This window comes from Heliangelus exortis, chromosome 1 (assembly GCF_036169615.1).
Source record: "Heliangelus exortis chromosome 1, bHelExo1.hap1, whole genome shotgun sequence".
In the NCBI taxonomy this organism is placed as follows: Eukaryota; Metazoa; Chordata; class Aves; order Apodiformes; family Trochilidae; genus Heliangelus; species Heliangelus exortis.
Window position 1 is genome coordinate 11,380,510 of NC_092422.1, and position 25,462 is coordinate 11,405,971.

At 43.0% G+C, this 25,462-nt stretch overlaps 1 protein-coding gene across 6 annotated transcripts in view; it reads right to left on the bottom strand.

The window, feature by feature from the left end:
* Positions 1-25,462, bottom strand: part of MTMR2 (myotubularin related protein 2) — a 65,509-nt gene that overhangs the window by 2,378 nt on the left and 37,669 nt on the right. For 4 of the 6 annotated variants that reach the window (XM_071734002.1, XM_071734012.1, XM_071734047.1 and 1 more), the window contains 12 exons: positions 22,524-22,599; positions 19,279-19,373; positions 18,990-19,100; positions 16,955-17,056; positions 16,169-16,252; positions 8,630-8,779; positions 7,604-7,792; positions 6,484-6,669; positions 5,435-5,641; positions 3,783-3,875; positions 2,260-2,373; positions 638-814 (listed from right to left, as the gene is read on the bottom strand). In XM_071734002.1, the coding sequence (XP_071590103.1) occupies positions 638-814; positions 2,260-2,373; positions 3,783-3,875; positions 5,435-5,641; positions 6,484-6,669; positions 7,604-7,792; positions 8,630-8,779; positions 16,169-16,252; positions 16,955-17,056; positions 18,990-19,100; positions 19,279-19,373; positions 22,524-22,599 (1,584 nt within the window). Of the gene's footprint in view, positions 1-637; positions 815-2,259; positions 2,374-3,782; positions 3,876-5,434; positions 5,642-6,483; positions 6,670-7,603; positions 7,793-8,629; positions 8,780-16,168; positions 16,253-16,954; positions 17,057-18,989; positions 19,101-19,278; positions 19,374-21,495; positions 21,538-22,364; positions 22,496-22,523; positions 22,600-25,462 lie in introns of those variants that run through there. The other 2 variants (XM_071734030.1, XM_071734038.1) reach the window with 2 other exon arrangements.

Sequence of the window (25,462 nt, forward strand, 5' to 3'; positions counted from 1 at the left end):
GGAGAGTAGTTGGTGTGTTCCTGTATCTAATCTGCAGATTAGATCCTGCCCAGATCTGCAAAGCTGTGATAACTGAAGTGTGACATTGAGTCGATCCAGGAATATTTGTCCCTTCCTTTTTAAAAGTGATTTCAGCATTTAGGGCCATGCTCAGGCTGCTCCTCTCAGGCACCTGCCCTGGACATGCATTTTTCCCTGCTGGCAGGATTCAACCATAACAGGGACAGCAGTTGGATCCCTGTGCCTTGGGCAGCCAAAGCAAGCAGCAGGTTCCTCTTTCTGGTAATCTATTTGCAGACCCAAAGGTCAGATCTAGAATCCCACATCCAAATAAGCTTTAGGGTTTTAGGTTCTTTTGTAAAGGGAGAATTCAGAGGTTTTTTCCTCATACACTGAGAGAAAATTTCCAGGCTGTTGCCTCTCTGATCTTCAGCTGTTGCAGATTTCACAAGGTGGTGACCTCCAGCTGAGCACCCACACCAGACACCTGTAGCTGCCACTCCTTCATTTACTTGCGTTTGAATTCAGGCTTTTGCTTTTTAATTTTAGCAGTGGCAGCATAATTTTGCACACTACATCCTGTTCTTCAAAGGTACTAGCAGGGAGGGAAATAAAAGGATCCTTGGAAGAGAAGTACCTGTGGTTTCATCCTGGGGTTCCAGCGGATGTAGTAGCCAACCCACAGCTCCAGGTGGCGCATGCTGGCCACAGGATAGAGGACGTGGTTGGAGTAGCTCACGTACAAGGGGTTGGTGAAGTCTTCCAGTTGGCTGTTGATGTAAGACCAAAGAGACACGGTCCTTTTTGGAAGGCTCTGTAAAGGAAAGGGGTGGAGGAGGCTTTATTTTCCATACAAATCCCAGCGTTTATCTACAAAGTATATATAACAGCACATACATATGCCTGTCATTAGTACAGAGCCGGTTGCCTCATAGCAGCTTGAGAAAACCTCCAGTCTTTTGATGTGGTTTATTGTAATTGAACCACATGGATGCAGGCAGGCACACACACACCCTGGCCTGGAAACATCCGCTCTTACCCACCCTGCTCCTGTCACAGACCAGGAATCACCACCAGCACAGCAAGGGGACACTGGCATGTGAGCTTTCAATGCTTTGGTTAAACTTCATCTCTTTACAGTGCTCCTGGAGGGCTTGCTGCCGTATTTAATTGCAAAAAAACCCCAAAACCAAACCAAACCAAAACACATTAAACCAGAAAACATTTGACTTAGGCTCTGATGTAGTGGAATAATTAGGTCTGTGAATAGTCCCAGTGAAACCAGAGTTGAAGTGCTCTCTAGATTAAGTACTTCATGAGACCGGGACTTGAAAAAACCCAAAACCCACATGCAAAGAGCATGCAGGTTTTCTTCTCTGGAAATTACAATTATTCAATCACTGCACACTCTGGAGAAACAGGGACCTTGATTTCACTACAGTACAATGCTATCGCTTCTCATTTAATTTTTTATTACTGTTTTTAACTGATGTTAAACATAACCACACTGGGTCCACACTGTCCTGTCCCCACCATACCCTGGCAATGTTAGGCTGCAACCTTTTGGTGACAAAAATACAGAATAAGTGTCACTGCTTTTTCTTCTGATTCCAGCCTGGGGATGAACGTGGTAGTGTTCAGATGGTCTGAATGTACACAGCGACAAGCTCCTCCCTTGGCATACAAACTTCAACCAGACTGCAGGGCAGAGCTGGCTGGTGGCAGGACCTAGAGGCATATCCTTCCTTACACTACCAGCTCTGTCCTCTCAGAGAAAAATGCAAGAAAACACACTGAGAGCCGTTACTTTGTAATTACCAATAATTTGTGTGTGCAGCATGACAACACACACTTGCAAGTTAAAAACAATCTACAGGGACCACTTCAAGGAAAAGGCAGGGCAAAAAGGTAACCATTTCCACAGAGAAGGTTATATTAAACTGAAGCTCAAAGAAAAACTGCATTTCCAGCTACATGGGAGACACAAGGAGCTATTCAACCACCAGTGAGGAGCTGTAACCCACACTGAAAGCAGCGGGACTGCCCAGAGGGAAATGGTGTTGCTGTGTGAAGTCTCCAACAGACAGCAGTTTGCACAAGAAGAAAAATACCCCGTGTCCCAGCTGTTAAGATGAGGGCTTGGCATCACCCAGACCTGCATGTACCACTGTCTTCGAGTGCTGGAACAACTCTAGCATTATCTGGCCAGTTAAAGCAATCACAGTACCGTGCCTCTACCTCAGAGAGAAGCTGTCCTACCTCCTTCACTCTCTGCTGCTCACTGCTGCACAGGAAGGTCCCAAACAAACAGCTGTACAGGTGATCCAGGATGGTTATCAGGAAGTACTCGTTGAACTCAAATGCTGTAGGAAACTTCAGACAGAACCAGACAGAAAATTAGGCTGGGAATTTAGAACAGGAATTGCAAATGAACTTTCTCCCACTTGTGGTCTTGGTAAGGAGTTGGCCTCTCGATTTCTAAAACAGGGTTTGTCCCCATTCCCTGCTGGCTGGATATTCAGGATCACATTTGCTCCTTCCAGGAGTTAGTTTTCCTCTTGGAAAGCAGTCTTACATGTACAAAGAGGAATTTTGAGCTAAAGCCAGAGGTCTGAGGGGTTTGACCACTGTGTTTATACAGTTTGCTGCTTCAAGCTAAAGCTTATTCTGCTGTGCCTGCTCCTCATGGCAACCTATGCAACAAGACTGTGAACAAAAGGCTGAAGCATATGTGAAATAATGCATAAAAAAGAAACAGAAATTCCCTAGGGCCAAATGGAAATAACCTGTGTGAGCAACAGAGCACTTCCCAGAGCGAACAGCAGGGAGGCATCTTGCAACACAGGTCAGTGGGAGGGACAGGCGTATGGGAAGGGGCTGTGTTTGGTGTTGCTGTACCAAACAAACCCAAGCAGACACAAGAGGGGGCAAAAACATGAAGCTCCACAAACTGTAAGAACATGTGCAATGAACTGCAAAGACATGCTGGGGCAATGGAGGGGAGAGCAGGAGGCCCTTCTCCCTCACAAAGCACCATTCTTATCTATTTCACCTGTTTTAATCCATGATGAGCCTGATTTTTTTCAGTGAACTGCCTGACTATAGCTGACATTTGCCATGTGGCACATTTTCAGTCACAGCAGACACAAAAAACCTCCTAGGTCTCATGTACCTGGGGGAAAAACCTCCCTATGACAGGGCATCTCTCCTGAACTGTGTCTTTGCCACGCTTGGTCTGAAGTGAGGAGCATCACATGGCAGCAATATGTTTGCCTTCAGAAGTTAAAGTGCAGTAAATGCACATCCTGCTGCAGGTTTTGTTATGGGATCAGCTTGAGCAGAGTCAACAGGGATCTGTTTGCACCCATCCCTTACAGCTAGAGACTTACAGCTCAAGTGGGTTGTGCTTCTGAAGGCACAGTGGGTTAGTGAGGATGGCTGGGGTGTCTGCTCCTGCCCATGATAAGTGTGAAGCAGCTCTTTCAGGGTGAGCCAAGCTTCTTTGCACACACAATTATTACAGCAGCATATAGGTAAGCAGCACCCAAACTATGCACTGGCTAATCTGATGGGAGCCAACATCGTGGCCTTTCTGTGCACTGTGCATTCAAGATCTTTTCTAAACAGGCTCTCAAGAAACTTATTGCCAGAGTCAAGGGAAGGGTAGAAGCTCAGGAAGAACAGCCTGTGCAGATCAGCCTGGAAATTTCTCCCATGGCCAGACACTGTGCCACACCTTGGTACACTGGCTTTGTGGATGCATGTGCCACCCAGCAGTTTACCTGTCTGGTCATCTGCCAGACGCAGTCGATGAACTGGAGGAAAACGGGAGAGCGATCCGCGTCTGCATGGTTCTTATCTCCATGGCCAACTCTCTGAAACAGAGAAGGACAAAGATCTGAGTTGCACAGGGCTCCATAGAGACACTCCTGGGGTCTCCCCTCAGTTACCCAAGCCTTTACCAGCAGCTTTAAAAAGATTCATCTGAGTCCTGATTCTCCTTTGTCCATATCAGTGGGTAAAGCAGTAAAGGACAACTACTCCCTTCGCTTTTGAAGTGAAATTCTTTATGGGGATATTTTCATGCTAAATTAAACCAAGAGTTGTTTGAGTAGAGGCTCCAGATGCTATGCTGGCACTGATTTCAGTTAATAGCTGAAGTCCAGAAGAAAAAAATTGAGAATGCTTTTTGTTTAAGCTGCAGCTGTTGCCCTGGCTACTTCAGTAGTAGAGCGTGCTGGTTCTGAACGCTACCTACAGGCACGGCATGTGGCAATAACCATCACACAACACCTCCCAGCTTCCAAGTGCTGTACAAACACTAACACAGCCCATCTCCTGCCACCTCCAGGGAGGCAGTGATGAAAGCATCCCCAAAAGTAGGCCTCCAACCCTGACCATGCTGTGTGGCCCTGGATAAGACATGCGAGGCCTAATCCCTTATAACTAATATAATATGTTACTAATTATGTATTACCCAGGAGGTCTAAGTACTGTACAAAGACAGAACAAGAACACACAAGTAACAGAAGTTCCTACCTCTCCTGTAGTTCTGTTCTCCCCTCACAAAAGGAAACCAGTATCATTATCTCCTTTGTACAGACAAGAAGCTCATATTGTTCAGATATCAGGTATCAGTTTTGCTGCAGCAGAAGCTCTGTTCTTAGTGCCTTAGTTTTCCCACCTTCATCAGAGCATTTAACTAGGCAACCCACCATCACATGTGCAGTGAACAGACCTTGTTCTAGCTCTTGCCAAAATTAAACAATCACAAGCAAATAGCTAGGAGCAAAACACAATGGGAACAAAGATTGAAAGGCTCTCTAAATTCCCATCAGTGCAAAGCATAACAAGCTGCCGTGTCACAGGTCCTCAAGCTGCCTCTGACAACTATAGAGATACAACCATGACTTACTGTTGGTCCAGTCTCAATCTGCTGGTCTTTCACCTAAACAAGCAAAAGCCTCCCCAAAACTAAAATGTGCCTGAAGAAAATGTCAGGTCAAGGCCATAATCAAATTCCCCAGTCTCTTCAATGTTGAGGCATTCAATAGATGATGGTGTCCAAGTAGTCTCAGAAAATGGACTGGAAAGACAGACAAAAAATATCCCAGTGGTCCCTGAAAATCCCCAGCAGAAATGCCTATCCTGAACTGCATGCACACTGGTTTAAGCCTATGCATGGGAACACAGCATATCAGTCAGCCACATGAGAGATTCAACACCACTTGGCTCTTTGTATCTAACCAAGACTGTCTTCTAGTAGGTTAAGGGTTGACTGGGATTGTAGGCAGGAAACAGTAGCAGCAGCATTCACCTTTCTCCTGTGAGTTCAGCTGGGAGACTTCTCCCAGGAAAGGCTAAATGCCTTTTGTCAACCTTCAAGGTGCACAGTAACTTTCTGTTCAGTGCCTTCCAAAGGTTTGTGACTCACCAGCTGAAATCTGTGGCCGAAGCTCAGCCACTCCTTCTCCACCAGCACTTCAAAGCCCCTGATGGTTCTGTAGTAGCCATCTAACATGAGCAGAGAGAGGGAGGTGAGCTGGGCTGTCCTGTCCCAGCCATCACTGCAATGTACAACCACTGATGTCTTCCCTGACTCCACTTTGTCAGCGATTCGAAGGGCTCCAGCCAGAATGAGCTAGGGGACAAGGGGAAAAAAATGTTGCAAAATATCTTTGGAACAGAAACTATAAATGAGCGGGCTCAAGACAGCACAGCACAAACCCAGGGCTCTGTCTGCCTCAAGAAGAATGCCAAGTCAGTTCCAACGACTTTATAACTAGGACAGCAAACTGGTGAACATCTTTTTCGTTCCAGCAAGATGACAACACATCTAAACTGGAGCACAGGCACAACTCCAGAAGAGTCCCTGCATTAAGCTCAATCCTTGGTTGGACCAGGATTTAAACACGGGAGCATTCTGTGTCTTACCACAAACACAAAATGGCCATCACCTTGCAAGTGCCACAGACAGCGTGAGATGGACTTTTTTAGGAAAGAAAGACCTTAATTTGAAAACCAACATTTGTAGAAGCTGAGAAACTTTGCCTCTTTCCATTTCTGCTTGGTTTCCTAAAAGACTGAAGGGGCACAAACTCCCAACATCTGCTCATCTGGACAGACAGTATTGTCAGGATGTCAGGGATCCCTGAGTCCAGATCACTGGGAGCTCTCAGACTTCTGTGCTCTAACCAGGGCTTTCACAGTTACACATGACCCAGAACACACTTCACTTCCAAAACACCATCTTTCAGTATTTCAACCCCCTTCTCTTGTTCCTCTTCCCATGTCCTCAATATTCCCCATTCCAAGAAACTGTGGCTTTAGCTGGTTTTAAATGGAAAACAAATTTTAAGTCTTTTAATTACTAAAGAATTGAAAACCCAGCACCAGAGTTAGCTCTGCATACATTTCCTAGTGAACAGACTGGTATGGATCTGTGGTTGCTCAGCCAGACCCAGTGGATGCAGACATGCATACCTTGATGTGCTCCAGCCAGTGAGTTGACTCTAAATTTGACAGCCAGTGAGTCTCCTCGATATTGGGATACACAATTTCTTTCAATTTTCTCAGTGATTCTCTCATAACATGAATATTGTGAATGTCCAGGAACACTAATTCTGCATTCTGATATGCATCCTCACTCTCGTAGCCCCCTCCTTTAGCCTGAAGAACAAAATCCGCATAAAAACGTTACTTAAAATTGAATTTTATATTTTATCCCAATCATTTGTCCTGAGCAAATACCCACTGACAAAACAGCACAGTGATTGTGCTACCTAAAGCAGGGAGAAAATATTGGATTTCACTTACAACTGGGGACAAATATGTACACACACACACATTGTGTCTGTTTTCTGCAATAGTAATGAATGCTATAATTTCTACCAAAGAATATCACATTACAAGCCTTCTTTTTCTCTGTAATTATCATCTATCCCCATTCAAGCTGCTAGCTCATTAGATTCACAATTCTGTCATTTACAAATTTGCCATACTATTATGGAGGAGTATACCCCCTACACTAATTGCCTAAGTAGCAGGAAAGACAGATTGAAAACAAAATGAAAAAAAAAAAATATTGTGCAACAAAACAGTTCTGCCATTAAAACAGAGCTTAGAGTGATGGCATGAGACATAACAGCAGGAAGAATACAGCAACATTTCTGGACATTAAATACCACCAGGTTATATTTTGAAATTAAAGATCATGATGCCTGATTTTCAGAAGTGCTGGTTAACACCTGCTGCCATCAGGGTTAACAGAGACAGAGTTCTGGTGCTGTCAGAGGAAGTCTTTTAAACAGGTGAAGTGAAAAATGGTGATGCACCAAATCCAGGGTGCTACAGTTTGAACTCAGTACTACTTTGATTTTTACCGTTCCAATCTCACTTCAAGAGTTGTGGATTATTCCAAATGAGCCTTTCACAGTCACACTGTTATCTACCAATACCAGTAGTGGTGTACAAGTCTGTCTGGAGAATCAAATTATTGCATATCAGTCTCTTCATAGTAGAAAAGGAATAGTTTGAAATGGTGGTGGGAAAGCTCTCTAAATTTTTACATTCCCAGCTCTTGACAGAGGAAAAGGCACCTGACCTTATTGGCTACAGCATTCACACTAGGCCTTGCATCAAATATAAAGATTTTATGGGACTGAGCATTAGAATCCATGATGGCTTGAAGGTATTTTTCATCTTCCTTGCTTCGTTTGCCACTCACTCCCACCATTGGCTGGCTACAGCGGGTAATTGTTGCTTGGCTTTCTGGGTGAATCCATGATAATACCTTCAGAAACAAATGAGGAAGAAAGAAAGAAAGAAAAGAAGGAAGTAAAAATGGGACTCATTAAAGCAGTGACATGTTTCACCTGCATTGACTTGTGCTGGGATCTTGCCATGTATAAGCTGGCTCCAGAAGGCTGTATTTATGCTATTAAATCATGACTGAAGGAAAGAACTCTTCTGTCCCTACTCACTCATTCTGGAGGCATTCCCAAAGTTTGACAAACAAGACATGGCTGAATAGGTTTAAGTCTGACTTTTAAATATAATGCAGAATGTTTTCTCACTGATGTGTAAGTCACAAACACTTTTTGCTCAGCAGTTATTGGTCTATGTCTTACTCTATGTTACACCACGTAAAATTGAAGCACTTTAGGAACAGACTTCATTTTCTATAGGCTTGAGAAGTAAAGGAACAAATTTTCAGTTAGCACTGAAGTAACTGTACTAATGTGTTTTGTCTTATTTTCATTTAATATTAATTTTAATCAAGAGTATTACTAAGTGTTCCTTTATCCTGAAAGTCAGAGTAGGACAGACGCTTGTAAACAAGCAAATAGGGCTGCTTTTTGTTTCCAAGGAACTCTATCTGAGATTCAGTCTGGATTGTGCTAAATTATCTTATCTTCTCATTTTGGTTTAGTCTACATCTCTTTCACAAGAGGAATTCCAGCACATAATGTTGCTCTCTAACTCCTGAAACATACTGCTGTCACTTTTATTATCCATTGATCACTTTTTTGCTCCCTGGAATCCACTCAGCCCAATCTTAGTATTATTTAATGGCCCAAAGGTATTTAACAACACCACATCAAAGTGGCTTTTTTGTTGTTGCACTCACTGGTATGCGTCCTCTTGATCTGAAAGATGCCACTCTCTTTAATTCTTCATCGGGAATGTTTACGGGCACAGCCAGAATAGCAGGGTATGTATCACACAGCTCGTAACGCTCATTAATCTTGGTCAGCCTCCAACTTTCATTGGGAATTCCCTGAAGAGGAGACAACAGCAGATGTTAGCAAACAAGTTGAGACTTCAGCACAGATCTGAAATTAAAGGCAACTTTTGTTAATGAAGGATGCTCAGGGCTGGAGCCTGGGACTGCTTGATCTTGGTAACTTGCATTTCCTGCCTCTTCCCTGAGAGGGAGATGTTTTACTCAGGGCACTGAGGAACAGCAAAGCCAGGAGACTGCAGGCAGGCTCCTGCCTGGACCAATGGCAAAGGAACTGTGGAAGCTAGAGATATGACAACAGAGGTGATCTCCCTGAGAGCATTATTAACTTAACACGGGTCTCATCATGGTGCTTACAGGAGAGCCAGGATCAGGACAGAATGAGTGAGCAAGAGTCCTCACTCTGTTAGCACCTAGTTCAAATGTGGTGAGTGGTAACTGGGGAGAGGAAGAGGAGTAACCAAATATGACAGAAGAGAAGACAGAAGGGAAAACAGACAGTAGAACACCCTCAAAAAATCTCTTTTGGGCCTTGTTCAGAGTTTGTGGAACAGCTGTGCAATCCTGAAAACACCAGAAACCTAGTAATTGTATTTCTCTGTCTGTGTGACTGTGTGTGACTGTGTGGCCAGTGATGTGTGACTACCACATTCCTCTCAGACCAAGCTCTCTGGTTGTACTTGGGCTGGGAGAGCGGGGAATCTACACAGGCACATCACTGAGCTCAGCATTCCTGATGGGAAAGCAACATAACAGCTTCCCAGATGATAACCCCCAGGTACCACCCAGAGCTCCAACAAGGACAATCCTGACAACCTGGAGACTTTGGCTGGCACCAGGAGTTAATAGATAAAAACAAGGGTGGTTGCTGCTGTGTGCCTGCAAGGAAAGATTCTAACAGAACCATGCTGCAGCAGGGGCAAGCACTGACACAGAGCATCTCTGTGGGCAGGAGACATCTGCTGCAGTGAACATGGCCAGATTGCCAAGCACAGAGTCTGTTTTAGAAGAACATCAGCTCTTAAAACAATACACACTTCTGTTCTAATAAACAGTGCTTGCATTTTAAGGAGGGTGGTGGGACACTGATTACTGCTGTCACGGCTCCCACAGGAAATAAGTGACAAATCTGACACAAGTCAGAGGAGCTGTGGTAATTATGGCTGATCCACACAGGCTGCAGCCAGTGAGTCACACTGTCAGAACAGGTCCCAGTCAGAAATCTGTCTAATACCAGTTACACCCTGCTTGTGAACCACCCCCAGCCCTGGGGCCCTCCCTGGAAGGAAATGTTACTAGAAGGAATCAGCAGACCTATCAGGACCCCAAGTATCCTAAAACCATAAAGGAAAGGTATTTTTGGCACTGCCTGAAAGCAAAGAAGGGGCAGAAATTGGCATCAAACTGTGTGTATACACAGTCCAAGCTTACTGATGGGTAAAGCATGCTGAGGTCTACCTGCTGCACACAGCAAGGATGGCATCTCCTGGGTCCATCAGCTCTGCTGTCAACAAGGGAACAGCAAGATTCTCCTGAGCTGTCCATCAGCTGTGACCAAACTGGTTGCTATCTGCAAGTGAACTGATGGCAATGAGTAAACTGTTCTCAGTCCTGCCTTAGCAGGTACACAGCTGTGCTGTAATGGATCCATCAGTGATGCTTGGAAATTTCAGCTCCCTCAAATCTGACTTAAAACTACACCACCAGCACACTCTCAGCAAGGAAAATGGGATCTGAACAGTTACATGAAAGAAAAGCTCCTTTTCCTTCTACCCTTCAACTCTTAGCAGTGCTCACTGAGAAGATCAAGCAGTCACTGGCACTATAAAGTACCCTCTTCACAGTGCTGGGCTTCAGCACACACTGTTTGATCCAGAACTGACACCGTCAAAGCTCTTTCAGCTGCCACCCTGACAAATTTGTATGAAATCCTTCCTCTGCAATAGCCCAGACCAGGAAAATCCATGAAAGTTTCTCAAAGAAGAGAAGATGTGGTATGGCAGCACTCAAATTTCCTTCAAATGACAAAAAATGTCTGCTTTCCCCCAGCACAGGAGCCTTGAATGACAGCACCACCCAAAGAGAGCTCTGGATTCACATCATGACTTTCTCCAAGGGCTCAAAGCAAGCAGAAGTAGGCAAAGCAGGCTAGAAGAGAATCTGAATTTGCATCTTCCCAGGATGTTTGCCATGATGCAGTGTAGCTTGTGCATTTATTCATGCTCCTTCAGATTTGCACTTTCTCCAGATGGAATCAATGGAAAAAGCTAAACATGATATAAAGCACATTGGTATTTCCTCATATAAGATTCACTTCACTTCTTCCTGGAAAGTTGTAAGCACCCAAAAGCAGTCACTATCAAATAAGCCCAAACTGTTGCAGATGTTCAGGAAGCCTCTTCAGGCTCAGGACCAGCTTGGAAGCAGAAACTGTGCACCTGCAGGAGGGACCCAGGTGCCTGCTCTGCAGATGCCAGGGAATGTGGCTGCTGGGCATCCACGTTAGCAACCAAAGCTTGCTGCCCTGACTGGTGCAGGAGGTCTGTCTTCTCCAGGTAAATTACCACTGCTAGTGGACCCTAATTTTGGGAGAACTCATGCATTCAGTTGCTTCCAGAGCACAGAGTGGGGAAGGCAACCTGGCCATATCTATAATTGTAAATTAAATGTGCCCATTGCCATTCTCACTGAGCCCAGCTGGCACAGAGAACCTCACACCTATACTGTTAAAACTCTTTTACCCTCAAAACTGGTGTTTGTCCAGACTGCCTGCTGGTGATCTCTGGCTTGCATCAACCTCAGAAATATCCCCAAGTTTGGGAGCACTCTGGCTATCTGGCCTTCCAGCTCTCTCTAATCTTGCTTCACAAGGGCCCAACTGTCTCTTTCAGGTCCCAGCTTTTACGTGGCCCATTTGGACAACTCTGGCTCAGACTGCCAAGAAACAGCAAAGCCATGCCAAAGAGCTCTGTGAAAATCTATAGAAATGCAGACAGAGGAAAAGGACTGGAGAGATGGGGATTGCTGGTAGCTCAAGGTTTCAAGCGTGAAAACAGGATCATGAAACAGTGTAAAATCCCAAAGGAGAAACTGAGACTTCAGTGTGCAGTCACTGGGTGAGGGCCAGCAGCAAGGTCAGCTCTGTATTGTGTTGACATCACCAGTGGAAGATGGCAACAACAGCCCAACTGAAGGAGGTGCAGAGGGTGATTCTTTGCCTCTCCCTGCTGCCTGCCTATCTTTTTTTGTGCACTGCTTCATACACTTGTTTCGCATACATCTTGCTGGAAAAGCATCTTCATGCATGGCCAAAAATGCTCAAACTCACTCACTCAAAAGAGGGATGGTGACAGCCTGGATTGAAGCTATGCCTGGAACTTGCATAGAAGGTGAATCTTGGGAACACTCCTTATGATTGTATCATCTGATCATAGAGATGAAGCCTTTGTGTCATCTCCACACAGAAACCAGACTTGATTTCCCTCTGCATAAGCATTCATGCCTTACTTTAATGACCTGTTCTCAGTTATCACTTCACCTATGCATGCTGTAGGAGATGGAGTATCTTGTAGGAGACGGAGTTGCTTTGTTTGCAGGGAAAAACTTTTGAAGGTACACCAGGATGGCACTGAAACCAGCACCTTGTGAAGCACTTGTTCACCCTTAAGCACATGAGAATCTTTCACTGACAGGAAAAAAATTTACCTCCTTGCTGGAAACACACACACTCACATCTCTCTACTGGATCCAATAGACCGACTGAGCTTAGCCAGGCAGGTACACCCTGAGCTCCAGTGAGGAAGGCAGGGAAGGTCCTGAATTATACACCAGCAATGCCTTTCCCAAACCTAAACTCAAACCATGAGATACACCAAGGGGCTGAGCACACAGAGCTCAGACATATCCCTGCACCAACACAGATGCAGCTGACAGAGCTGTACTTGGCTCAAATTGTCAGCACTCAGCACAGGAGAGCTGTGATCCATTCTGCAGTAGACAGGGACCCAGCATAAGCAGGATCTTAGGCCATGGGACATTTATCAATTCAATTCTCATTTTCCTCAAGGTTACACCCAACATTCATATACAGGATGCTGTTCTCATGCTCTACCTTTCCCATTTGCTGGCACTTACTTCTTGTTTTCCTCAAACCAGGTCAGCTCCTCTTCTGAATTATTAATTCATATTTTTCTCTGAAAGCAGAAACCACAGCCCTACACTGTGGCTCCCTGGTACATAAGACCAGAGCATAGGATTAGATAAGCATGACTTCTGTAGAGAAACATCACACACTTCCAGCTTCACAACTCCTTGTAATATTTTCCAAATGCTCCCCACCTTGTTAAGGAATATGAAAGCTTTAAGTTACTCCAAAGGCATCTCAAGGTCTTTTGGTTTCAACTGAGTCTTATTCACTTTGTGATTCTGTTTTATACTCTGCCAGCCTGCGTGTAATAAAAATCAGGGAGTAATTTCAGTTTCAAATTTCATTTGCCACATGTGATTCCATTTACTGACTAAATCCCAAACCTCACTGAGTTCCTTTTGTTCTCTACAGGTTGTTTATTACTCCCCATGGTTTTACACAATCACAGATTTTTAATAAGTTACATATTTCCATCCTTGCCAAGAATGCTAACAGAGAAGCCGAGGGTTTACTGAGTATCTTATTTACTAATTGCTACAATCTCTATCATAGCAACATGCTCATATTAATCTGGGAAAAAAATAATACAAAAAAACCCAACATACTACACACAAACTTGACATGTCTATCAGTGTCAACACAGATCCTACCATGGCTCCTATTCTAAAAGTCCTTACTGGATGCCTGGTAGTTGGCTTCTACTTTTGGTCCCCACCACTCTCTCTGTGTCTCTTCTCCAACAGCAAAATAACTGACCTGGTCTAAGATTTACCAAGTTAACATCTGGCCACACTGCTGGGCTGCTTATGGTCTAGGCCAGCTTGTCGCTGATAGTTTTTAAACCAGTCCTAAAACATTTTGTGGATAGTGCAAATATCCTACTTTTCTATTTCTGATCACAATTCATACAGTCAGAGACAGGTAATCCCATTATCTGATTTGATGATGCCAGTTTTGTTCCACTGTTAATGAATCCCTGCTGCCATTGCAGGACATAATCCTGATTTACTCTAGTATTTGTTATTACTTTAACAGGACCTGGTTGGATTAAGAAAAAAGGCTCAGACATTCACACAGATAAATGGAACATCCATAGTTAAAAATGCTGAAATTAAATAAACAGACTGAAATACCTAAAGTTTTGGAGGGGACATAAAGCTTCATACTGCAGTATCTAAATCAACTCTAAAGAAAAGGGTGAAATTCTCCTCCTGGCCAGATGACAACATAAACATCTACTACAGTGTGGTTTGCCTCCTCAGCAGCTGGTGTTGGTCACTTTTGAAGACAAGCTACTGGAACAGATGGATTGTGTGATCTGGAATGGGGATGACTGTGGGCTTATCATGGGTAAAATTAAGATAGGCTGTGGCTGCAAAAAGTCCTGTTTGGAGTAATTTTTGCAGTTACAGATGTAAGTTGATGGATGACTGAGGGCTTCAACGTATGAACATCCATTTGACTTCTTGGAATAAAAGCAGTCAGGCTAGGTTTTTCCTCAAAAAAGATATGAAAGCAGGTTGTAACAAAATAACTATATGCTGCAGCAATGTCTCAGTTGTGACATGCTTTATACACAGCAATGCTACCTTGTGTGACTAGAAACAAAGACACCAGCAGAGCAGAGACCCATTTTCTTTACAGAAAGACCACGAATAGCTGCAAATCACATGCAAGTAACTCCATGTATCCTTCCACTGTGTAACCAAGCTCCTGTCAAATTTAAGGTACTACCTATCACAATATAAAAACTAATATGGATAGAAAAGCTTTATTTCTATAACCAGGCATTCCAGGATTAAGAAACTGGAAAAATTTACTTTGAAATTCAAGGGTCATCTTTACTACTTTTCAGATACTGTAAGAATGGCTTTTGTATTTTATCTGTTTAAAATTATGCTTGGCTAAGTGAAAGCTGTGCTTTTCAATGGAGTTATTTTTGACAGCACAGGTGTTCTTTAGTCTTTGCTCCAAAAGCTCTCAGTCCTGTAAAGAAGCAGTTTGGGCTGCAGATCCTTCTTTATAAACAAATCTTTCCCTAAAGCAACTACCAACAAGAGGTACATTCCAAACAAAGCAGTAATCACTGCATTATCTGATCTAATTAGTCAAAGTCAACCTTAGATACAATGTGTGTCACTGGTTACAAATGACTGGAGTTGGTCTCTACTAGGAGTTTAGATTGTGGTATCTCATTTCAAACACACAGTTTTTTGCAATGAAGACAGTGGAGGTTAAGATACATCTCATTTTCAATTAGCAGCCTAGAAGCCAGTTATCTATCTTAGGCAGCTATTTTAGGAGGGAACAAATCACCCCCAACAGTGAAGCTCGTTCTTCCCATCTGTTAATGACAGGCCTAGATAACTAATTTAGAAGGCACACTCAGCTTCTAGAAAACTAAAGTAAGGAAAATGAATCCCTTCCTTGGGTTTTGGATGTCAGGCATCAGCTGAACAGCAAGGCTAAGACAGATGTCTTGGTTTGTTTTCTTTATGGGAAATAAATCTTTAAATTACATAGCTGTAAATGTCTTAATTTTACAAGGAAAATTATTTTTATCCTGGCATATCTGGATGAGACAAAAGTTTACTGTGTCGAGGGCAAAACTGTCTCCAAATTGTGCTGTTTCCTCAATTTGTGAATTTTTTTACAAGAACGATTTCATTGTAAAACCCAAATTTATCCCATCTTTTCCCTCAGGGAGGTCCAACTCAGGTTTTTATCGCAGTATTCCTAATTGACAGCCTGCCACTTCACAGTCCTTAACACTTCACTTTAACCACTTCACTCTGAACACATCACAACTCTCTGCTCCAAGCTGTGGTCAGTCACACTCTCTGGGTTGAGCCCTGTGCTGATTCCCCAAGAAAATGAAAACATTCTACATTTAATTTCTTTTTCCTTCCAAGTTCCTGTTTGAGATGTCTCACAGAAAACTGGAAGGAACTAAAACTCAGACAAGCACGAGCTGAGGTGTGAAACTCAGCAATGGGATGGCTGCACCCACAAAGTGCATCCCCTGTTCCTCACTGCCAGCAGTGGTTGATCCCAAGGCCAGAGCCTTTTCTGCCAAAGCCACAAGTCAGCTCTCTGCAGCCTGAGGAATCTCCACCCGTGGAGGCTACTGTGCTGCTGTCCCTGCAGCATAAAGAACAAAGTCCTAACCTGGCCTGTATAACACTTGTCAGCAGAACCATTCAGTGTTCCATGCAACCTGTGATCACACTGCTGCACAGAGCCCCAGAGGGTGAGGAAGGACACGGAAAGATACCTACCTGTCTTCTGTACTCCCAGGTGGGGTCATAGACCTTCCATCCATTTTCTGGGAAAACCTCTTTGTACTCAAATGCAAAAAGTGGCTGAAAGAAAGAAAATTTACGATTCAGAGTCCACTCAGAGCACGTTGCCAGGATATTTGATATGTCAAATAATAACTCATGATTGGTCCTACTTTTTTCCAACTGCACTACTTTTCTTTTAGGGCTTCGTGAAAAGAGATTAACACACTCATTGCAGCAGGTCATTAATACAACAATGTTTCTTCTATACCCTGATCTTGCTTATTTATTACCTAGAACATCCTCATGGACAAACGGAGTTTATTATTGAAGAGAGAAAGGTAAGATTACTTGGGCAAGAAAGCTCTTCCATATTCAGAACTAGATCCCTTCAACCAGTATTTGAAGCAACAATTGCAGTGTTATAACACAACAGAGTAGACAAACTTCACTGAAGATCTGGGGCAGTGCAGTCACCATTAAGCTGTAAACCCTTGATGGATGTCACTGTGCTTTGAATATTTACCCTCTGTTACAAGGATATTTCAATAAGTCATTCTTCATGCATGAAGGAATCCCAGTTCCATGGTAGTAGGCTTCTCCTGTTTTCCATACAATATTAAGTCCTACAGAATTATTTCTAAAACATATTTTAATACAAGCATTTCCCTTCCTTTGACAAAATGCACCCCATGTGACTATTGTACCAAGTAGATATGATTGAACAAAACAGCTTACTGCCATCTTATGTCTTCTGGTAAAAACTGAAAAGAAAATACCTACCAGATTATTTGAAACTGGGAAAGCATATTTCATTAGGTTCTCAAATATGGATCTCCTGGTTCTCCCTTCAGGCTTATGAGCAAATCGCAAGTTTCGAATATCCTACGAAAGGAAGATGGAGATCACATTCCAGACTTCTGAATCACTTCAAAATCCAAAGAAAATCAAAAGCCAGCATTCAAAATGATGTCACATCACAATGCTGTATTTAATATCATACTTTGAACACTGTTGTATTGCAACTCTGGGCTTGGTTCAGCGATCTTTTGATGCCTGCCAGGACTGCAGAGGAGCAGAGGGAATGCACGGGCACAACTCCAGCCTCTTGCCTTCTCTACCTGTTGGAAGTCTCAGAAGACAGCTGGAAGGTACTGCCTCACAACGTACCTCCACAAGGCTACAACCACTAGAGCATACAGGCAGCCTAAGGCCAGCCAGTTTGGTGCAAAGCAACCAATGCCATCTTCCTTTAAAGCTTCCATCTCTCAAAGCACTAGAGAGGATGACTGAACCTGACAACTCCTCCCCTTAGCACAGCAGCAGTTGCCACCAAGACTGGTAATCCAAAACCTTCTTTCTATACTCATCTACAAAACCAAATTTAGAAACTAAATAAAGAATCTCTAAGATGCCAAGATATTCCAGCCAAGTCTGCAAATCAAACACTTGTAGTAAACAGTTTAAAAGCCACAAGCAGGAAATGAGATGTCAAGCTCAAGCACATGAAGATGGTACAGAAAGTCAGAGAGTGAGAAAAACAGCTGAAGATTGCAGTCTCACAAGGCTGAGATTAGGTAATTGGTTTCAGAGAACGTTTCAGTATGTGTGTGTACAAACTACATTTGCACTACTATATTATTGGTCTGCACTGCTCTGTAGGCTGGCATATATATATATATATATATATATATATATATGTTGTATAAGGCTGAGATACTTATTAGATAGTTTGTGCCTGGGTTCCCCACTTGGGGAAACAACACAGCTCAGGCCATACCCTGACCATGTGCACAAATCTGAGTATAGGCAAAATGTGGGAGGAGTAGGAACAACCATGGAACAAAGCAGCTTGCCAGCACAGGCACCCTGTGTTAACCATTCAGGATCGTGACTGCAATAGGACAAGGGAGCAGCTGGGTGATTTGGTAGGGATTATATCACCTGCTCTTGACTCAGCACTCCCACAGCCTGAAACTCTGCTTACCTTCCTGGTGCCTCAAAATCACAGCAGTGACTGCAGCAGCTTGGGACTCATTTTCTGCCCTTATCCAGAAAGTGGCAGCATCCTTTCAGCCTTGAGGAGGTTCTGACAAGAGCTCTAAGCAGCCCAAGAACTATAAAGTTCAGAATCCAGCTCTCCCTGCATGGCTGTGGAGGGGAGCAGAGGGGCCATGCCCTGGGGAACAGCAGAGGTGTGGATTTAGGACTGGAGATGGTGGCCTTACCTACTTTGTGGGTCTATAGGAAGTAGACACAAGGAGGTGAGCTGTTAATTTTTATTGAAGTCTTAATTCCCAATGATTCCAAGGGCCCTTGAGAGGCACATGGAAACCATGTACTTCCTTGAAAGAAATGAAATAACAGCCTCAAGGAGGACTAAAGGCTACTTGCCAATCCCTCACCATAAAACATAGAAGTAGGTAGACATAAGTGAACAACTTAGGGGAAAATGTGCCTCTTTGCTGGTCTTCAAATGCAAATGAGTGGAAGGCAGCCTGTATTCCACAATGACTGGAGTCTTCTGGAATAGTCTAGTGGGCAACCCTGAGAAATGCATCACAGGGATGCAAGACAATGTTTCCACTATGAAGAAAAGACCTCACCTAGCATAATATGCCTGAATAATGGTTTGGATCTTGTTTTGAATGAGTGGTACTGGAGAACCCTGAAAATTACTTTTAAAATAAAATGTTTTTGAAGTGTCTATATCATACTGACTGAAATGTTTTGCAGAACTTCCTACAGTACCATAGAGAAACTCTTTTTAAAATACATGTTCTCTTTCCCCTCTTGTAAAACACAGATAAAAGTTTACCTTGCACACAATCTCCAGCCCATATGAATTCTCGCCACGACTGGAAGCACCTCCAATTTTCTCCACTCTGTTGATTACACCTAAAGATGCATCTAGGACAAAAGGAGGGTCCTGTAGACAGTTGAAATTTGTGAGTTTAAAAGGGGGAGGGGGGAAAAATCCTCAGCTTCTGCTCTCTTATGCCTATATTCCCAAACATGTAGCTATGATTCACAAAGAATTACTCTCAAAAAACACCTAAACCTAAAGATTGAATAGCCAACAAAAGCAGATGGTTTCAAAAGCTTACCCGTTCCATGCTTTTAAAATACAGCCTATAATTGGTAACAGTGAGGGTTCCTCTGATTGCTCCAGTGAAGGGGCAGATGTAAGTAACATCTTTAGCTTTAAAAAAAGAAAAACAAAAAAGTTGTGAATGTCATGGTTAATTTATGGGAGCAAAATTTTGACAATAACAATATTTGGGGGCTCTGCTTGTCACATGATGGAATGAAAACCAGCCTAATCTTGGCTTCTAGCCTACAGCTAACATGCAAGTTTCAGTTCTGTGAAGAAGCTAAAAGTTTAATACTTAAACTGAACTCCAGGGAAGTGCCATCACCTAGAATTTTACATTTGCTCAGAACTCCTACCCCTATAAAAAAAAACAGTATTGGGCTGCAAACTGTTTACTCTTACTGAGCAATGCCTTGCCAGTAGTTGATAACATCATGCATGAAAAGAGGAAATGATTCCTGCCTGGATGCATCTGACAACACTCTGTATAAAAGGTAAGGACTGACAGTAAACTGGTTTGTGCCACCAAGGACAGGAGAAGACAGTTCTACATGTGGCTTTTAGGATGCTTGGGTCTTTCTGTACACTCTTTCATGCAGAGTCAGCCCTGGGATGAAGTCCCTCATGCTAAAATCCAGCAATTTCCAGCAGCCACAAATCTGTATAGCACCCAGCTGCCAGTGACTTTAACTGAAGTCAGAGATCAAGTTACTTTGCAACAATTCAATTATTTTTGAGCCTGAGTGATGGTGACTCAAACCAGTCCCCTTCTTAAAAGGCCTCAGACATTTCTCACTTGTTCCAGCAAAAGGCAAGAGGTGCTGCTGGTTTTTCACAGCAAACACCTACCCTAACAACCCTTCTGTTTTACATCAATTAAAAATGCCAACATTTAAGTCATTCCCTCCCCACCACCACCCAGCAGTGACCCATCACATCTGCCACTGAAGCAGCTGGCTTTATGCTATCAGCCACAAGTAATGACACTTCTCAAACACACAGAGATCCTTTCAGAAAGAGACCCACTGACCAGAGCTGCCAGATCCCTGAAAAGACTCCCTGGACCACCTTAAACACCTCCAGCCTTCAAGCCCTATGTGATCCATTCTGAAGGGGCTGTCTGAAGTCAGCACAGCTTGCCTCCCAAAACAGGTGACACAGGCTGCTGGAGTGTCAGGATGAGGACCTGAATTTCTTCTACCCTTATCCTCCCCTGGAGGGAGGAAGAGAGACTGCTTTACTACAGGGCACTGGAAACTGATGCAACTACATCATCCTCAGGTCAGCTCTGCTTCTGTATGGTCTTCACTGAGATTTCCTGACATTTGCATGTGGAGAAGACTCTTTAAAAAATCAGAAGTGACTTATTCAGAGCATAGTACATAGCACAGAAGTTTTGGTTAAAAATAAATAAAGAATGTACATATACACCCTAGGAATTTAATTATTTGTTTGTTTATTTTAAGGCACTTGCATTTGTTGAAAGAACAATTAAACAGAAAATGCTTCTAGTCAGTTCTAATTAAACCAAGTGTTTCATTATTCCCTGATTATTAATCACTTCTTCTCAAAGACTAGCTTGACAGAAGTTTGAAAGCAGACTCATGAAGCATAATAAAGGTGAGGGAAGCCTGCCTGTAGTTTCCACTAGATTTCCCATTATTTAAAATGTAATTTCAAAATATTTTTTAAAAACTTCACAAAATGAAACAAATAAAATCTACTAATAGAAGATGTGTGCATTTACATCTGAAAAGGAACAGGATTTCTATGTAAAGAGGAAAGGTGCTAGAAAAATGTTTTCTAGGTAAGGAATACCAGGCACCATCTCAAACACTGGCATTGCCAGCTTGTAAACTACATCCCCTTTCACATTTGCATTTTATTAACTCAGTTTCCTAAGGAAACAATTTTACTTAATTACACTGCACATGTACACATTCATGTACATACACACAAGGCTTGTCTGACCTTAAACACACCACAGCTGTATGGTTCCAGCTGTCTCTGTGTGATAAATTGGGATCTTCAAGGTATTAAGATCCTCCACAGTTTGTAAGAATGGATGCCAGGTATGAGAGATGCTGTACTCATGCTGCTACCGAAGGAAAGTCTAATTAGCTCAGCCTTTGGTAGATATGAGAATCCATAGGGGGGAAAAATACTAGAAACCAGGAATTAATAATTTCCCAGCTTATGGCATTCCTGTCTTTTATAGGGCAAATCTTACCCTAAATTATGGGACTGGCTGAAGCAATTTTTCTTCCCGTCCCTGTAAAATACAAAGATAATTACATTTGCCTTTCCTGACACCTTTAACAGGCAATAATTACTACTTATGAATAATAAAGATTTCCTCTTTGCTGTATTTTGCTTCTTCCAGGACCAGGCAGCTGCTGCCTGGCCTACACTGAAAGCCACTCAGTCTTACAGACTTATGTGGCTCATCACATCATTTGCCAACAGACAGAATACTGTTTACTCTCATCTCTTAAACCATTCCCCAGGAACCCTCCAAAATAAACTGCCTGTGCAGTGAGTTAATGTCAGTTTGCAGTGCATGGTTGGAGTATGAGTTCAGCAGTCTTTAGGAAAGGAGTAACAATAAGACTTAGCATTGAGGTGGGATTTTTTGTTTGTTTTTCATTTTAGTGGGGTTTTTTGTTGTTGTGGGGTTGTTTTTTTTTATAATGTTGGGTGGGTTTTTTTCCATTTCACTTTAAGAGAAAGGCAACATGTAAAACTAGCAAATGCATAATCTTTCATGAAAAATTAATCAAGAGGCTCATTTAAAATTTCAGACTAGAAACATGATGCCTGTCAGAAAGTCTGGAGGGAAAAAAAAGACCCATCCCCATATCACAGCAAGTTCTCTGCAACAGCACTGTATCCTCTCCTCCAGTTTGTGACAGAAATTCAACACACAACTGTGCTGTGTTCACCTGCAAAGTTCCCGTGTGTCAAGTGCAACCTGAAACCTGATCCATGTCCTCTCAGTTGGCAGCAAATGCAAAGCTGTACAAACTCTCTCAGTACTCATGCTACAACATGTTGAATTGCCTTGTATTTGCTACATGCTAAGAGGAGACAGACGGTTACCTGGGTTCCTGGGATGTGCAATAGCTTGATTAATGAAACAACCTGGTCATGGCTCTCAAAACAAAAACAATTTGCTGTTGGTCAATGATTGCCAAGATATTTTGCTCTGTGGATATTCTATTTGGTCAGCAACCAATAAGGAATTTCCTCTTCCCATACCCATGTCTTTAATGGTTTCTCCTGGTAGCAAAGGTGGCTCTTCCATTTCAGCCAATTTATTAGTCTCTCTCAGGACCTAGGCAAAAAACAGAGGGGGAAAACTAAATTAATCGTGTTTTCATAAACCATGAAGTATACTTACACTTACCTGCAAAGGGTCAACAACATCAAGGACAATAAATACTCAAAGATCTTGAGGTACTGCCTAGTGTCTGAGCTTCTGAAAGGTCAACACAAAGCACACCTATGATGAAGAAGAGGCTGTGCACAGCAGACTGAGCTTTGGCAGGACTCTTCCAAGGTGCCTTTCATGCTCCAACTTTCTCCTCCCCAGCCCACCATTACCAGTTAAACTCCCTCACAGTTACACACAGAACCAAAGGGTTTTCCTCCTCACATTGCCCTGTCTTTAAGAGTTTCTCCTGATAAATGATCAACTATGACCATGATGCCATTAAGTAGAGCAATTAATAGTTTATACTGAGGAAAGTTGAAAAGAACACCTTGTCATGCCCGTCCTCAGTGAGGGTCCAACAGTGCAAAGATCTTGACTTGGCTCAGCAGTAGCACCTGATTACACAGACGGGCACATCTAGGAGTCACGATGGGCATGTATAGAAGGTAGAGGTTATGATTTTTTTGGCTGCCAAATAACACCTCCTCTCCTTTCCCTTGGGTTAAAGTTATACCACAGGACATTACTTTTCACACATAGGACTGCATTTACACAGGGGTTTTCATAGGAACAGCTGCCATCAAGAGCAGATGCACATTTCAGGAAAGCATTGCTGTAACCATGAAGGTCTAAACCTGTGGTAAGAACCAGAGGAGAAAAGCACATGAAAGTGACATGAGATTAAGGCTAAGTCTCTATGGCCAAGAGAGATAGATTTTATCATACCACCCATGCCTTGAACCAGCCAAATGACCACAACCACAGGAACACACCAGTTCATCAACCTAATAACACAGACAGAGATAAGTAAATCATTCCAGACTCTGCCTCATGCAGTACTACAAGAATTTGGGATTGAAGTTGCAGTGCATCCCACCTGCTGAAGATAAGGCAGAGAGAGTTTACGTCTGCTCACAACTGAATGTGCAGACTCCCCCAAAATGCCTTTTTTATCCTAATGTGGGGAAAGAGAAAGAATTGTTTTCATTTGATATCAGGAAATCCCTTCAAATAAAATTCAAAGACAAGGCCTAAAGTGGCACTCTAGATCCTGACACATTTGTGGTCAACTTTGATGTAGGATCAAGCCAGAGAAAGCCTCAGGGAAGAAAATTTCTCTAAACTATGCAAAAAAAAAAAAAAAAAAAAAAAAAAAAAAAAAGGAAACAAAAACTAAAGAAGCCCAATGCCACAATAAAAGCATGTCCCAGCATTTTCACATAACAGATTGATGTATAGATGAAAAGATTAATAAGATCAAAGCATTCTTGAGAACAAGATGTACATTTTAAAAAACGTATTCAAAAGACTTTAAAAAAATAAAACAAAAGCAAGCACAGTCCTGACTTCCTCACGGGAACCTCCATTGTACCCACTTAGGCCAGTTCTTACTAAGGAGGCTGCTAGACCAGTGGGGTCTACAGGACAGAATCACCACTGACACTGGAAGCACTCAAGTTGCAGGAAAGCTTCTCCTTCTCCACACCAGCAAAAACAATAAAAACAAGGTTTTGCTGGTCTAGCTACCAGAAGTCTAGGCTGAGGACTTCTTGTCAGCACAGGTGTGTTGGCCAAAGATCACACATCCCATGAAAGCCCTGATGGATGGGATCCCTGACAACAACTGATGTAGCTCTGCTCTGAACTCCTGTGTGTCAGTTTTTGCACTTGAGTAACAGCCCTGAAATTAGCAGGATAACATCTGGGTAATGCTGAATGAGTTGAAGGCTTCTGGCTAATTAGTCTGTAAGTGGTGGTTGTCTTTCTGGACTTTTATCTTGGAAGGACATTAGGAAAAACACACTCTGCTTTCAGGTCACAGCCACAGCTTCTTTGAGAAGGCCTTTACCCCAAAGGGGCAGCAGCTGCTGCCAGGGTCACTTTGGTCACAGCTGGAACTGCTGCTCTGCTGCAGATGTCAGTGGGTGCACATCCAGGAGTAAACTTTTGGAGGACTGGGTTATACCTTAAGCCAAAACAAAAGACACAGAGAAAGCATTCAGTATGACAACCAGCTGCCATCATCATCAGGTGGGCAGCACTCAGGTGGTTTTTAAACACAGTAGTGCAGGTGGGGCAGAGGAGGGAAGATGCTAGTGGTACAAAAGACAAAGACCTCCATTCTGCTAAATACAAGGTTAAAAGCTTTTTTGGTTTAAAAACTGACTCCTCTAAGTCTAATAAAATACTCACTCACACTTTCTGAAATGTGAAGTCCCCAGGGTCAGAGAAAAGGGTTAGCAGTCCAATCCTGCACTCAGTTCAACACAGGGCAGTGGATGGATGGCTTCCCTGGAAGCACAGCACTTCAAGGTCAACAGCTTCTGCCTCCTTGTCTTTCCTCCCTCCTTCTTTTTCTTTTTTTTTTAATTTTTTTTTTTAGTAGTACAAAGATGAGGTACAAATGAGAGTACAAACTATCACTTTCCCCATCCTCCAACTGACCTCAGCCAAATGACCTACCTCAGGTAGCACAGCACTGACTGCCTTCATGATGATTTCAAAGTCAGCACACCCACATCACCCCTGGATACCAATCACCCTTCCCAAGAAGCTGAGATACACACGCTCAGAAAGCCCAGGACAAGAACTTCTCTGGTGTGCCTGTCTTTGCAGCACCTGCCCAGCTCTAGACCTTGAATGAGCCTCCTACTTGCAATGTAAACACTTGAAACTTGTCCTGGCAGGAACTGAGAAACTAACAGTAGGCATTTTCCTGAAATCCGCCTCCATCAACAGCTCCTTAAAACTGATTCAGGGAAAT